At 31.9% G+C, this 16,386-nt stretch overlaps 1 protein-coding gene across 4 annotated transcripts; it reads right to left on the reverse strand.

Annotated features, from left to right (window-relative positions):
- Window positions 1-2,057: 2,057 nt before the first annotated feature.
- Window positions 2,058-15,854, reverse strand: LOC120204710 (ranBP2-type zinc finger protein At1g67325-like). 4 transcript variants are annotated; one of them, XM_039204742.1, is made up of 10 exons: window positions 5,318-5,422; window positions 5,018-5,063; window positions 4,817-4,932; window positions 4,075-4,354; window positions 3,750-3,820; window positions 3,322-3,373; window positions 3,117-3,226; window positions 2,936-2,960; window positions 2,710-2,861; window positions 2,058-2,432 (listed from the first exon to the last, which is right to left on the reverse strand). In XM_039204742.1, exons 1-10 carry the CDS (start codon window positions 5,324-5,326, stop codon window positions 2,430-2,432), a joined length of 864 nt encoding a protein of 287 aa, XP_039060673.1. In that variant the 5' UTR covers window positions 5,327-5,422; the 3' UTR covers window positions 2,058-2,429. The 4 variants fall into 4 exon arrangements, with proteins under 4 accessions (XP_039060673.1, XP_039060672.1, XP_039060671.1 ...); XM_039204741.1 differs by lacking the exons at window positions 2,058-2,432; window positions 5,018-5,063; window positions 5,318-5,422 and adding exons at window positions 9,292-9,303; window positions 15,840-15,854 and having other exon boundaries at window positions 2,445-2,861; window positions 4,817-4,960; XM_039204740.1 differs by lacking the exon at window positions 2,058-2,432 and having other exon boundaries at window positions 2,445-2,861; window positions 3,328-3,373.
- Window positions 15,855-16,386: the final 532 nt, after the last annotated feature.

The raw sequence follows: 16,386 nt of genomic DNA on the forward strand, positions 1-16,386 counted from the left end.
TATCATATTTGGTTATTGGGCGCCTAAATTTAAAACCGATAAAATCAAATGTCGAAAGAATTCATATTTCTAAGTGCTTTTGCATTGACATCACAAAATAAAATCCTTGAATGCAGGTTCTTTGAATTAAAGATTGCCAAGTGTATCGATCAATTACTGAAGAATATTGAATTAAAGATTACCAAGTGTATTCCTAGACTAAGGTGAGGAGCATTTGAATATAGATTCTTTGACATATATGCATGCTATGATCATGACTAATCAAAATCTTAATAGACATGCATATCAAGATCTTATCTGTCATTGTCATAAATATTCAGATCTCAAAGAATCCACATTCGAATAGCAACTCAGTTCAGGAATATACTTGATATGTGAATAGCCATTGAATGACGGATCTTACCTTGCAATGGATAAACACCATAATGACTAGTAGTATATAACTGATACAAGATTCATGACTCATCTACGAGACTCATATTTGTGAATTATCTCCTCTCAAAGAGCACGAGTTTCAAACAGAATATGCCAACTATTATAGGGAGGGGTCCTCAAACAAAACCCTACACAGCATACAAATCATACCAATGTCATGACCAACCAACCGACTGGGTATTCTAATTTCCCAGTGCCATATCACATGAATTTACGCTGGTCTTGTCCTCTTAGGACACTCATTGGTCCTTCGAGGCTGTCCCCGGAAAGTATGACTCTCCATATTCAAACCCTATAACTTCTATATATAGGAGTCCAATTTGTTACTATAACCATTCCATCTCGGTGGACTTGACTGGCAGCTAATTCAATCTAGAATGACCAAAAAATATTGAAATCGAAACCAACAAGAAACCAGAAATTTATCAAGATCAAACGGAACCACCCTCAAATGATAAAGGAAGAATGCATACTTTCATAGAGCACAGTTCACCACAGTATCTTTTACACACATGAAAGTATATAACGTACCAACAAGACACTAAGCTTAACCAAGAAGATCATGAATCTTTAATCTCAACAAATTACATAACTCAACTTTAACTATTAACAAATGAAGTCATTTACACTAACAAATTATGTTAAATCAACATTCACACTTCACGCTTGTTTACATACCAGAAAACTAATATCTATTTAGCACTTTAAACAACAAAATTTTTAGGCTTTTCTCATACTAAATAGTTTTTCAATCGTGGAAGAATGAAATTGTAACTAATTGAATCAATTTTTTCAACATTTGTAAATTATTCTTCACCACTCTTTCAATCTCTTGAAGATCTTCAAGGGGCACTGAAATAATGATACTTCTTGTACCCAAAATGAGAAAAATTACAATTTTTCAAATCTTTGAATCAAGTTTCCCTCTCAGAAACTGAAAACAAATTGCAGTATCTCAGATCAATCACAGAATTGACAAAGTGAAGAAAAGTTTGTCTTTCTTCTCTACCTAATTTAACTGGAAAATGAAATACTAACAATTGAAAAAAAAATCTAATTGAAATACAAAACCAAAGTTACAATTGCAGCATAACTCATAAGGTACCGTTTGAAAATTAGTAGTAATAATAATCAAGTGTGAGTGGTGAAGAATAAAATAGAAAGAACTAAGAAATTGATTCAATTGATTATGATTTCACTCTTAAACAATTGAAAGACTATTTTTTTTAGTAATTTATTGTGAGAAAAGCTTAATTTTTTTAATTTAAAATGCCAACTATATATTAATTTCTTGACATGTGAAGTAGGAGTTTTGGTTCTTTTTCATTTGAAAAATTTAATAGTGTTTGTATAAATGACATGATTTGTTAATCCTTAAAGTTTCCATCAAAGATTTATGATCTATTTGAAAGTTGTGACTAAAAGTTGAATGATATATAATGTAACTTACCCTCACAAGCAAAACAAACAATAGTGCATAAACCACTGAAATTTTCCTACTTCTGGCTAAGCCAGACGATAGATCTAATTATCTATTGGAAGTTGAGCACTTCCATGCTCCTAATAGAAGATTTTGGTTGGCATAATGACAACCAACACAGACAATACAGAACTTAATGAAACCAAGAAATGTGCAACTTGCAGTGTTTTTACCGACTACCAATATATCTAAGTTGACAGTAACATGCTCACTAGAATAGCTGAGTTGATTGCAAAATACAAAACCAACCTGTAAACATTTTCCAGATTAAGATGGCTGACACATAATGCACCAACGATCCACAAAGACCACAAGTACCATAGCATAATACAAAAAATGGACACTGATCATGAGAACGAATAGTAACTTTACAACAGCTGCAAAACGAGGACGACAAGACAGACTTTACAACCGCTGCAAAACGAGGACGACAAGACTGTCTTTCAGACACCCATATTGAGCAATGGTGGACGATAACTCTGGATGTTCTCAACCCTCAAACATGTCCTAGTACTCACTGGAACAGTAGACAAAATTGCAAATCAACGGAAAGGACAAAAAGAAACTTCAGTCAAACAATAAACTTCAAGAATCTCTTTACTATAGAAAGGCAAAAAACTATAGTAAAAACAACAGTTCAAAATACACTCAGATAACCTGAAAGAATCTTTAACTGGGAATAGTTTGAAGTATTGAAAGCATATTGAATTCTTAACATGTACAAATGTGGTCACCAGAAACAATAACTTCAAATAAGAAACTAGATGAAAAAGAAAATGCATCAGATCACGAACCTGATCATTCTCGTTTGCAATTGGTGTGGGGGACTTCTTTGATTCGGCTGGTTTCTCAGCTCCACAATTTTGTCTGTTGCATTTAGTCCTGAATGGATAGTTAATATTGCTACATTTCTCACACTTCCAGCTTCCCTCTGGCATCTTTTGTTCTGAAAAGCACGAAATACATATGCATAAAATTTCATGCATATGACAACATAATGCTTTCAAATTTAGAACTTACTTGAACTTTTATTTGATTCTGGAGTCTGCATTCACAAAAGAAAATTGTCATAAATCAAAAATTGATTCATAATCAAAGAAAAATTATGCAGAATTTCATGTATTTTTAGTCTTCAAAGTACCAAAAGAAAACAAAAGAGCAGCTATATTGCATCATTATTAAATATAAAATTGACAAAAACCTGAGATCTAGGCTTCGGTGTATTGCATTTCCGCATGTTACAGACAGTTCTGAAAGAGAAGTTAACGTTCCCACAGTTTGGGCATTTCCAATCATCATCACGAGTAGCATCTGGCAAGGATTCAAATAGAATCAAATTACTGCATAAAAAATTGTTGTAATGTGCAGATAATAACTTTTGAGCAATAACAGTATAGGTGACATACTTGCACCTTTTTTGTGAAATTTATCATCTGGAAAAAATCCTGGCCTTGGTCCCTGTAGGATAAAAGTGTAATTATATCATAATAAACCGGAACTCATATATAAGGTACTCTAGTCCCATCAAAACGCAAAATATTAGGTGGTAGAATATTCAAATTCTGAACCAATCCAGAGAATTCCTATTGGATGGAAATCCATGCTTTGGCTGACTGCTTCTAAACGAAAATGCACGTAAGGATGCATGCTCAATACAGAATTGTTAACTGCCTAGACATTAACTAAATCAAGAACACAATCCCAATTTCCCAAGCCTAGAAAACATGCGATTAAATCACAGAGAAGTGATACAATATATTATTAGGCTAGCAATCTAAATTTCACATTCCTAACATATAATGATCCCAAACTAGCATTAAGCATCTCAACATACCATTGGAGGAGGGGCCACTGGCAACCCCATTCCATACCGGTCCATCAAAGGGGGCACGCCATACATCCCACCTGGAAAAAAATTATCTTTTTTTTTTTAAAAAAAATTATCTTTTTTTTTAAAAAAAAAACTAGCACCTTCCTGATATGATATATAAGTATCATGCTTAAGTTCAATCAACTACGTGTCTGGGTGGTTGGGATGCAGACAAGTAATTATGATCAATGCATGTTCTTCGTTATCATTTTAACTTGCAAGCGTAAATATGGAAAAAAACAATAAAGCAGGAAAAGTAATCACAATTATAAACCGCAGAGGAGGTTACCAAGACCATTCCCTATCATTGACCCAGTAGAATAAGGGGGTGGTCCAGCAGGCACATGCAGCTGCCGGTAGGGACTGCCACCAGAAAGACGATTACCATAATTGTAATGATAAGCCGATCCTCCAGAAAAAGGAGCTTCATAAGGAGGAACAGGGGAACCATTGAAAAGGGAAGAACCATATGGTGGTACACCGAGATACACCGAAGATGGTCCAAAACCTACATAAGGAGCAGAGGACGAGTAACTCTGTGGCGCTTGGAGAGGCTTGCCTGCAGATTTCTGCAAGGGAAAATTCACCAACTATATCTTTAAAAAAAATAATGGGATTAAAGAATTACAAAGGGTTAGTTTCTAAAGAGAGACACTAGAAACGGTCTATACCAACTCTATTACCAATGGAATCTTTTTTCCCAAAAAAAGGAATTTAGAGGGACTAAAACGAAGCAAACATTGGGAATTACATAATATATTCTGGTCTTTTTTCCTTTAAACCAGCTGAAAACCAAGTATTAAATTCATTAAAATAACTTACCAAGCCATACATTTCTAAAAATCTGCTCTTCTATTACTAATACTGTTAAAAACAATTTCAGTCTGAACATCAGTAATTAGTAAAACCAATTCCAATCCGAACATTAATCATTAAAACCTATCAGCCTTTTTGCAATTAAAAAATCGACAACTTTAAAAACTAGGGAACATTTTGAACACCAACATTGGGTAATAAACATAAAGACTTACTGAATTATGAACAGATGGCCTGGGTTGAGTGCAATTGCGCATATTGCAAGTAGTTCTAAATGAAAAATTGACATTCCCACAACTAGGACATGTCCAATCATCTTCCCTTCGACTACCTACAAATTTAACCACAAAAATTCAACATTTTCAAGATTAAACATCGAAAAGTGCACAAAATAACATAAAAATCAATACACATACCATCGGTTCTAGCACGCTTCGCTGCAGAAGAGTTTCTATTATCAACCTGAACCAAAGTTAATCACCGCAAAGATGTTCATAAAGCAATACTGAGAAAAAATTACAAAATTTATTCCCACTGACCAATAATAAATTGGAGAATTGAGCAAAAAAGAAACGATTCGGAAAAAATGAAAAAAAAAAAAACTAGATTGACTACAGGGAATTGATGTTCAAGATAATTCTATTATTAGATGTATTGAAGTTTGACGCAGGATTCTATAACGAGGGGAAAATGAGAGAATTGGAAGGGAAGAGTACCTCAGACATTGAGGCGGCGGCGATAGAGGCAGATTCGACTGTTTCTGTGTTAAGATTCGAAAGAAGAGGGAAAAGGGAACTGAGGGGGATTTGCCCTACCTGCGATAAAAGTAAGGTGAAACTGAAATTTTTATTTAGGCTAAAGGTCCCTATACTATATCTAAAAAGTTATTTTAGTCTCTATTATATTTCAAAAAATATCCAATCATAAATGGACGCGTGGAAGGAAAAGTATCAACATCATCGTAGATCATTCATATTTACTCTTTTTCAAAATTATATTGAATAAATTACTTTCCTTTTTCAAGAGTGATCAATGTGTTGAATTTCAAAATTAACATGGACTTAAAAGGACTTTAAAAACAATCTTTAAGTCAACCAATTATAGCTTAAAATTTTGAACTAAAATATTCATGCTTCAAACATACATGATCTAAATATTCCTTTTACAGTAAAGGACTAAAATGAACATTTAAGTTTAATAGCAGGACTAAAATATTTCTTTTTGTAATAGATAGATTAAAACAAACTTTCTGATATAATAAAAGAACTTCTAATGCATTTTAACCATGTTATTTATGATAACTAACCGCAGCTACCCGTTCGGATTTCAGACGCCGTTAAGGTGGATACATATGGGTCCCAAAATTCGGACTCTCGGACCTTTGCCCCCCAAAAAAAGAGTAAAATACATAAATAGCTTTAGATTATAAGGTGTTTTTTTTTTTTGTTAAGTCTATTGATTACAAAAAGTTAAAAATGGTCTTTTAATTATATGACGATGTTTTGTTGAATCATTAAACTATTAAAAGTTATAAAATTATCACCCGATTATTCATATGTTCTAAACTTATTTATTTTCATTAAAATATTTGAGACCATCTGAGCTAGACATTAACATATTAACTATGATATAATAAAATATAATTTCAGAACTGTTTGAGCTATATTTTATTAATTGACTCTTCTTTACATTGTACCATCAAGCTAGTACTTGAAATATTATGTCATCAAGCCAATAATTGAAAGTAACAACAGTTCTGGTAGACATCATTAAAATATAATTTTATCATATTTAAGTCAGTAGGTTAATGTCAAACTCATATAACATTCATCTTTTTAATGGAAAAAAAGATTAGTTTGAACCATATGAATAGTCAAATGATTATTTTATAACTTTTAATAGTCAAGATACTTAACAAAGTATCGTCCTATTACGAAAGTACTATTTTGCAAATTTAATATTGAAAGAATTAACAAAACAACACCTTATAATTGAGGACTACTTGTATACCTTAGAAAAGAAAGGAAAACTTAATTTTAAATTAACACGTCACTTAGATCACCTTTGTTATGATCGTTCAACTTTCACAGTCTCAAATTTGTCCCAACAGGTTGACAAATTATTTGATGAATCTGGCTCACCACGTCATCTACGGTCCTAGTCAATGAGATCCACAAATTTTAAAATAACTTTCAAATAACTACTCATTTCGTATTTAAATGTAAGAAACAGATGAAGATTCACCTTAGAAAAATATAAGATGCACAAATATTATTAATTAGAACTATGAATAACATGGTGAACCAGGTCTATCGATAATTTTTCTGGCTGTTGGTTAGCGAGTTAGATATTATCCGCACGTGCAAATGTATTGACCATGTTGCTTCTGAAATAAGCTAATATGCAACATCTTGAGGGACATATATATCTTTTTTTTTAAAATAACCATATTATTTCAGTTATCGATAGCCGTATCAATAAACGTCTTATCAAGTACAGACTTAACAAATACAATCGTGACTATCAAAAATAAAATATACTAATGATCGCTTAGAGATAGCCTAATAAACAAAACCATTAACAAGTGAAGCAACGACAAACATAAACTGAATACACCAACGACTTCGAACATCAAACATGGAGGAGAGAAACTTGAAGAATAATCAAAATGGCTAACAGAAAAAGCAATATGCCCTTAACAACAATCACATCCGACACATATATACGATAACCAACCGTGACGTACAAAAATAAAATGTGTTGTACAAACGAACAGAGGAACTGACATCGGGAAAATAATCAATTATGTATTCAGGGAAAATAAAAGACAGAGAAGAAGACCGGTAAAAACAAACCTGCACCGAGAGTCTAAAAACCTTGGTAGCCATGATACCTTTTACAAGAAAAAGAGCCACTAGAAATTATTATTGTAAAAATGATAAAATATAACTAAAAATGACAAGGTGGTCCGTTGCCATGAATGAGGAGAATTTGAAAACCGCCCAGGAACTTTATTTTAACACCCCAAATCTTGGGTTAGAAGTATTAGACTAACCCGAGATGGGCATTGGTTTAATTCATTAGCTTGTAGGAAGTCTTGACCCAAATTAAAGAGGATTTGGGCTTGAGGTAAGCCCAATAGTGAATAAAAATGGTGTTTTTAATCTGTAGTCAAAATTGGAAGGACAAAGGAAGCAATTATATCCTTGTTCAAAAATAAAGTTGAAATCCTTTAACTGAATTTGATTTCATGTATGTTTTCTCTTCCTCATTTTCTCAACTCTCCTTTGTCATTTTCTTCTTCCAAGGTTTCACCTACCTTCTTAGAAAACTTGAGCAAAGATGGGAGCTTTAGTTTATCTCTAGTTTATCTCTTTAAACCAAGGTAAGAACCACGTTCTACTTTCCCAAACTTTATTTCAAGTCCACTCTTGCAAGGTTTGATGATGGAAGGCAAAAAGGGGTTATGATGGGGTTTAAGAAATTCGCACGCTAAGAATGAATAAGAATAGTTGTGGTGTTCACTATAAATAATAATTTAAGATAATAAGATTATTTTAAATTATATTATAAAAGATTGTTTATTATTCGAATTTAAAAAAGTTAAATGCATAATCTTTTAATGGAATATTTTGTTATTATTATTATTATTATTTCTTTATTTTATTTAGAAATAATATTAAATAAATGATAGTTAAATAATATTAGGATTTGGATGCATTTTAATTTCTTATATGGTAAGAGATCTGATTATAATATTATTTATTTAAAAATGTTTTAGATAAATAATAATTATGTTATTATTTAATTTAAAAAACATATGATTAATTTAAAAATATTATATATATATATATGCGCGCTTAGGGTAAGGGGCTAATCTTCTTAAGTCACCAAAATTCAAAACCACATAAATATAGTTTTCAGAAAACTGGAACTAGCATTCCGTTAATCGTTATTGATTCAATCGCATGTGCATACTTGTATAGAGTAGTCATATTTTAGAAAGACAACACTTTAAAGATAAAAAAAACTAGAGACAAGACAAGGACTTCCAAACTAGACTGTAGTTAGTATGATATACATGAGATCTTAGAATTGATCGAGGTATTATTTAATTTAAAAAACATATGATTAATTTAAAATATTATATATATATATATATATATATATATATATATATATGTGAGTGCGCGCGTGCGCGCTCTTAGGGTAAGAGGTTAATCTTCTTAAGCGTCAAAATTCAAAACCACATAAATATAGTTTTCAGAAAACTGGAATTAGCATTTCGTTAATCGTTCTTGATTCAATCGCATGTGCATACTTGTATAGGTAGTCATATTTCAGAAAGACAACACTTTAAAGATAAAAAACTAGAGACAAGACAAAGATTTCCGAACTAGAGATTACGGTAATCTAATTACTTATTTTACTGTAAAGTATAATATGCATAAGATCTTAGGATTGATCGAGGTATTTTTAAATTTTAGTTGTGTTATCCTTGCCTCGATTTCCAAAAGTGGTATCATGAGCCTCTTGCATGTTCATATTAATTGTATGTATCGTGTATTGTAGGTATCTAATTTTGTCCAGGTCTTTCTAATTATTATTATTATTTTTAGTTATTATTTTTATATTAACTATTAAATATATATACTAAAATAAAATATTAATATTTTTATGTTTCTATTATTACATCCCAAAACTAAATACAACAATGACCCCCAAATACGTTACAAGACTCGTCATGCCCAAAATGCTGAGAACCCACGTGAAAGAACCCATCAGAACATAGGGTTTCATATTGTTCTATCAGCCATCAAAGCTATCAGTCGTTGGATATGGGATGATCCAAAAACCATATTAGAAGATGAATAGAGTTTCATACTTACCTCTTAGTCGTCGCATTACGACAGTGGTCAGATCTAGGATGATCCAACGACCCATGATCAAGAAATCCTAGGCATTTATCTTTAACTCAAGGAGCCTCAGCCGCTGTCGGGAAGGATTCCAACCGTTTGATCTTTCGCGCGTGAGATGCATGCGTACACTTGCTCTCATGTGTCTCATCAACAACAACCAATTTCATATCCTTTTTTTGGGTTCAAATACAAAATCAGAACACATAGCAAGGCAAATAATATCTCGCACCTCAAAGATTGAAATTGAAAAATGCATGGTTGTGTTTCAATGAGTTGATAGAGATCAATATCATTTGTTTAGTCATTTTAATTGGGTATCGAGAAAATGAAGATAGAGTGATATAAGGTTGACATTTTCTATATCTTATATCCTATCAAGATATCGCAAGATAAAATGATTATTATATTAGATACAATAAGGTCGTCTCAAATCATAAGCTTTTCATTTAACTTGATAGTCATAATGTCTTGCAAGAGGCCACTTATGACTTGTATGATCAAATGTGATTATTATCTACTGCTAAAATTAACTGAACCTATAAGGTAGCACAATAAGAATGTATAAGAATGATCGAGATTTTTACTATAGATGTTAATTTAAGATAATGAGATTATTTTAAATTATATTATAAAAGATTATTTTATTATTTAAATTTAAATAAATTAAATTTGTATTCCTTTGATAGAATATTTTATTTATTATTATTTCTTTATTTTATTTAGAAATAATATTAAATAAATGATATAGTTAAATAATATTAGGATTTGGATGAATTTGAATTTTTTATGAGATAACATAACTGCTTTATATTATTATTTATTTAAAAGTGTTTTATATAACTAATAATTATTTTATTATTTGATTTTAAATGGTTTTAATTAGATATGATAAAAAAACAGAGGTTTAGTTTTAAACCTAATTAATTCATATATATGTAATATATGCTTAGGGTAAGAGGCTAATCTTCTTCTACCGTCAAAATCCAAAATCACATAAATATAGTTTTCAGAAAACTGGAACTAGCATTTCGTTAATCGTTCTTGATTCAATCGCACGTGGATACTTGTAGAGGGTGGTCGTCTTTTGGAAAGATAACACTTTAAAGATTGAAAGAAAATTAGAGAAAACACAAAAGGATTTTCGAACCAGAGATTAAGGTAATCTCATGATATTATTTTACTATAGTTAGTATGATATGCATGATATCCTATGATTGATCGAGGTATTTTTAAATTTTTGTTGCGTAATTCTTGCCTCGAATAGAAAGCCGAATCAACCACAAAGGATCACATGAAGATGCTCAGAGGAACTATTGCTGAAAATATTAAGATAATATCTTGTCGTGAGGAACTGATACCTGAGGTAATAATTCATGAAGCAAACAGGGAGAAAGTCAATCATGTGACGATCACAATACTGGAAAAGGGACATAGCTCAAAAAAGGGAAGGTAAAGGCAAGAATAAGGTGGAGAATGTCCAAACCGTAAGGATAAATAAAGAAGGCACCAAGAGAGGAACGAGAATCGGAAAGCAACATGAATTAGATATCCGAACAAGCCTAAGATAACGAATTGAGTGGACTCAGTATCCAAACGGTTGGATGCATTAATGTCTCCAAACAATAACTTTATAGGATCAGGAATCGGCGAACTCGAAAAAATAAGAAAGGTTTAGGGATAGAGGAATTTGGCCATGAGAGTCAAGAAAATGAACTATTGCTAAATGGTATGGTGGAGGTCGAGGTGCAAGATAGGACATGCTTGTAATTTAGGGTATCAGGGTTCAGATTAGGAAACACACTTACAATGATCAAGGTACTATTTTAAAATTCCTAAAGGGTGGTTAGCCCTTCTTTTAGAAGAATCTTCAAAGATATGGTCCGTATAAATAAACCACAAGTAGTGGCACTATCAGAAACCAAAATCAGCAAAAATGCAGTCGAGAAAGTAATCAAGAAACTAGGCTTCAAAAACTCTCTCCGAGTGGAACCAAAAGGGTTTAGTGGCGACATCTGGATCCTTTGGGAGGAAGACATAGATATGGACATACAACAAGTAGCCAACCAGTTTGTACATGGTCGCTGTAGACCAAAAGAAAACAGTAAATGGGTAGTCTTCACTGTAGTATATGCAAGCCCTCAAGTGGGAATAAGAAAGCTACTCTGGGACAAGCTTAAGCAATTAGATCCTGGAATTAACGAAGCTTGGATCTTAGGAGGGGATTTCAATGCAATCTGAAGAGGAGACAAAAGAAGGGGAGGAGCTCCGCAGGGACACGAGATTAGCAAAGCCTTCGTTGACTTTGTCTTTGATCTAGGGCTACAAGATATTCGATTCATAGGTCTAAAATTCACATAGAGACTTGGTAATTTATATAAGAGACCCGACAAATGTTTGGCCAATGAAGGATGGCTCAGACAATATCCAGATTCATTAGTAACGAACTTAGAGAAGATGGGATCTAACCACCGTCCTTCAATCATACAGACAAAAACGGGAAAGAACAAGCAAATAAACCGCTTATTTCGTTTCATGGATGCACGAAATGATCATCCCTAATTCAAATAATTCTTGGAAAATAACTGGAATAGGGAGAAGGATGTGATCGCAAATGTGGAAATTTTTAAAACAAGATAGCAATCTGGAACCAAGAAATCTTTAGACACGTCGGCAATAAAAAAAAAAGAAGCTTCTTGCAAGGTTAAAAGGCATAGAGAGATCATTAGACAAGGCACATTCAAATTTTTTAGTAGAGCTCGAAAAACAACTAAGATTGGAACTTGATATAGTTGGAACAAGAAGAAAAGTTTTGGTTCCAAAAGGCAAAAAATAAATGGATTCTTCGTGGAGACTAGAACACAAAATCTTCCACACATTCACCATGAGCAGGAGAAGGAAAAATACGATAGTGGTGCTTAAAATAGTGGAAGATACTTGGTGTTCAGATTAGGAGAAGTTGAAAGCAATGGCTATTGATTTTTACCAAAAACTATTTACAAGCTTGGGTTCTGACGGATATACGAATGAAGTGCGAGTAGAATTCTCGATCAGCGAATCAAGCAAGATGAAAGCAATGGTACTGCCAGTCACCAACGAGGAAATCAGAAGAGTAGTCATAGAGATGAATCCTTGGAAGGCTTCGGGGGCAGATGGAATGCATGTTATTTTCTACCAATGGAACTGGCAGCCTGTGGGGAACTCGGTATGACAACTAGTCAGGAAGTTTTTTTATGAAGCATTCCTAGATGATAGCCTAAATCACATCTTGCTACCTAAAGTTAGATCAGTGGAACACTTAAGCCAGTTTCGACCAATAAACTTATGTGGAGTATTGTACAAGATTATAACAAAAATCATGATCAATCAGATCTTAACCATATCTGCCAGACTAGATTTTTCACGCGCAAGCTAGTTTTGTTTCGAGTTGCTCAATAAAAAAATATCAGTATCACACAGGAAGTGGTACACTCCATGCGAAAGAAAATAGAAAAGTGAGGATGGATGAACATAAAAATTAACCTTGAAAAAGTGTACGGTCGTATTAAATGGTCCTTTCTCGAGGACACACTTCTAGACAAAAGGATCCCACAGAAGATAAGTAGAATGATCAAGCGACTCAACAACAGAGCACTTTAAATCAAAACGATCATTTATCACCAATGCTGGATCCTAAAAAAAATTGAGGGTGGGCACCTATCTATATTAACAATACAAAAAAATTAATATAAAAATACTAATAATATTTTAATTATAATACGAATCCTTAAACAAAAAATATAGCTAAAAAATAAATTTTATAGTTGTTCCTTTCTAAGTCTCATTGTAACATATATTTCTCGTATGTCTCGTACACGAGTCACAGATGTCATATGACTTTTAAAACATTTGCGTACTTGAAAACCAGTAAATTTTTGTTTCTTTAAATAAACGGTTTAATAATATAGTTTATAAAACGTTCTTCAACTACTATTATATAAAATAACGTTTAAAAATCCATCAAACAATAGTTTAAGTTCAAACGTAATGTAATACTACAACCAAATACCAAGTATCTTATCAGAGCATCACAACATATATAAGTACATGCCAACTAGTAATATCAAAATAAATATCTAGAGTTGTTATATTGTTACTGATGAGGCAAACCTTGACAGATGATATCAGCTGCACTCCTCACTATGATCCGTACACTAAACCTACGCGTGAAAATCATCACACACTAAACATTCACTTCGTGAGACATAATAAAACAAATAAGACATTTCAAAAACATGAGTAACTCATTATAAGATCAAAAATACAATTTATCGTATAAAATACATAAACGCATAAAAGCTGACTTGATAAGCCAAGTTTCCGTCAAATAAACTGCGAAATAATATTTAGTATGCCCAACATAGCTATCAATTAATATATTCAAAAGTATTCATTCATAGCCCAATGTATGTCAAATGAGAATGCAAGGTACATGAGTTGCACATAAGTGCTAAACGAAAGTATAGGTACTGTAGTAACAACGACACTATACTAATATATCGAAATGGTAATTCACAAAATCATTATGAATATCATGCATGCACACATAGTGCTGAAAGTACACAAAGGTACTGATAGGAAAATGCAACATATGTATTCAACAAAATCGATCGATAATCATCATACTCCAAGTATGTTAAAATGCACCTATGACTCTCAATGCACATACAATAGACCTTTAAATCAAATTCGCAGATTAAACATTTATTATGAAACATCAATAGTTGTAAAAAGAAATATAAAAGTTCATCCATCTATTTTAAGGCAGTTCATACCTTAAAATTATTCGTAAAATCATTTTCATAAACTTTATAAAAATATTCAAAATAAGGTAAAACATGTTTTATAAAAATATTTGAGGATGACTCATCGCAAGCCGTTCTCATATCATATAAGTACATAATAAATGCACTCACCTGATATGCCTTACTATTGAAATTCGATTATTCTTGAACTTTTTCCTTGTCTTTCGCTTTGCTCGTATCACGAGTTCAATCACAATCTACACGAGGATCCATACAAAGCATATACAAATATAAAATACATGTTAGTATTCTTACTAACATTTAATACATAATAATAATACTCCAAAAGTACTATATTTTCGAATTCTTCTAAAAATCATCTTAACTTTTCTTTTTATTCATATTGGGCTCTTGTCATTAATTCTTCAATTCAAGGCCCAAATAAGCCCAATAATTTCAGAATTAAACTTTCAGCCCAAATACCTCAACAATTTCATATTTACCATTTAATCCACTAACTTTCTCAATGTTTACCATTTAGCACTCAAACTGTCAACTTTCCAAAATGGCTAAATTTCACATTCTAACTTTAATTTCAGTCTCCAAATAGTAATTTTCAGTATAGTACAACAAATATTAAACAATTATACAACAACCCACAACTTTTCATAATTATTGATTTGGTCCCCTAACTTTCACAAAATTACATATTGGCCCAAAAAAATTTGTTAAGGATTGTAGAATCTTTCTAATACCATTTATAAGCCACATGAAATTTTTAAAAAAATTTCCCCATCATCTTTCTCAAGGTCAAATGGTTTATGTACCCAAGACTAAGGTTTTCATGATTTTACTCGATTTTGATTCGATTCAAGCATGAAATTAACCTCGATTCAACCTTATAGAATCCCTACAATCAAGTCCCTAATCAAATTTATCATAATATAAACTTCCTCCATGATTAGGGATAGGTCGAATTCAACATGAGCTTATATAACCATGTGCAAGTGGTTTTAATCATCAATCATGCTTGTATATGATTATACAACCTCAAAAATAGCAAAATCCTTCATCAATTCCATAAACCCTAATGTGAACACAAACCCTAAAATTTGGGATCTTTCAACACAACCAAGATTAGCATGTAATATTGGTACCAAATAATAGCATTTTTCACGTATAACAATTTTCTATTTCACGGTATAATCCAAACTCCAAAGCAAATTGCTCAAAATGAGAAAGAAATTTTCTCTTACCTTGCTAAAAGGTGCATGGACAAGGGGTTGAAAATGGCTAAGTTTTCATAAAATTTCTAATGGATTTCATGTTAATTTAACCTTTATTTAAGCATAAATTATTAAAATATTCATTAAATGAGAAATGTCCATTTTTCCATTAATGAAACTTGATATTTAAAATAATACCAATCCACATAACCTTATCATCTTTCAAAAGTCAAAGATGAACAAAATATTTTACCCTTTTCCAATTTTACCAAGAACTTCCCAAAAGTTGTAATCTTGCCACTTTAATCAAACAGTCCAAATTAAACATGGAAATAAATCTTCAAATCCAATAACACATTATTTCCATCATTTCAACATGTGGAAATAATATTTTAAGCCTAATTTATCATCCTTAAATTTTTTCCAAAAATTTATATTCGATCTTATTACCTATTTCTTAACGGACTTTAACCATTTCTAGTTTTCAACATAAATTTCGGATCAAGAATCCGATTTGAATAAAACTCCACTCTCAAGAGTAAACTATACACTTATGGAACAATTTTTTGGGGAAAATTACTACTTAGGTCCCTAAACTTTTCCCAATTTTATACTGTGGCCATTAAATTTTCAAAACTTACATTTTGGTCACTAACCAAAAATTTTGGGTATTACACTCATGTTCTAATATTTTTGTATTATATTTTCATTGTCTACATTATCAATATATATTTCTCCATAAAAGTAACTAAACAATCATTAAGACAAACATCTCTCACACGGTTGCGTATTCAATTCTTTATAAAGTGCGTCGTAAATAATGTTCTTTCCATTGTTACGGTTGCAATGGTAACACCAA

This window comes from Hibiscus syriacus, unplaced genomic scaffold (assembly GCF_006381635.1).
Source record: "Hibiscus syriacus cultivar Baekdansim isolate YM2019G1 unplaced genomic scaffold, ASM638163v2 tig00011547_pilon, whole genome shotgun sequence".
Classification (NCBI taxonomy): Eukaryota; Viridiplantae; Streptophyta; class Magnoliopsida; order Malvales; family Malvaceae; genus Hibiscus; species Hibiscus syriacus.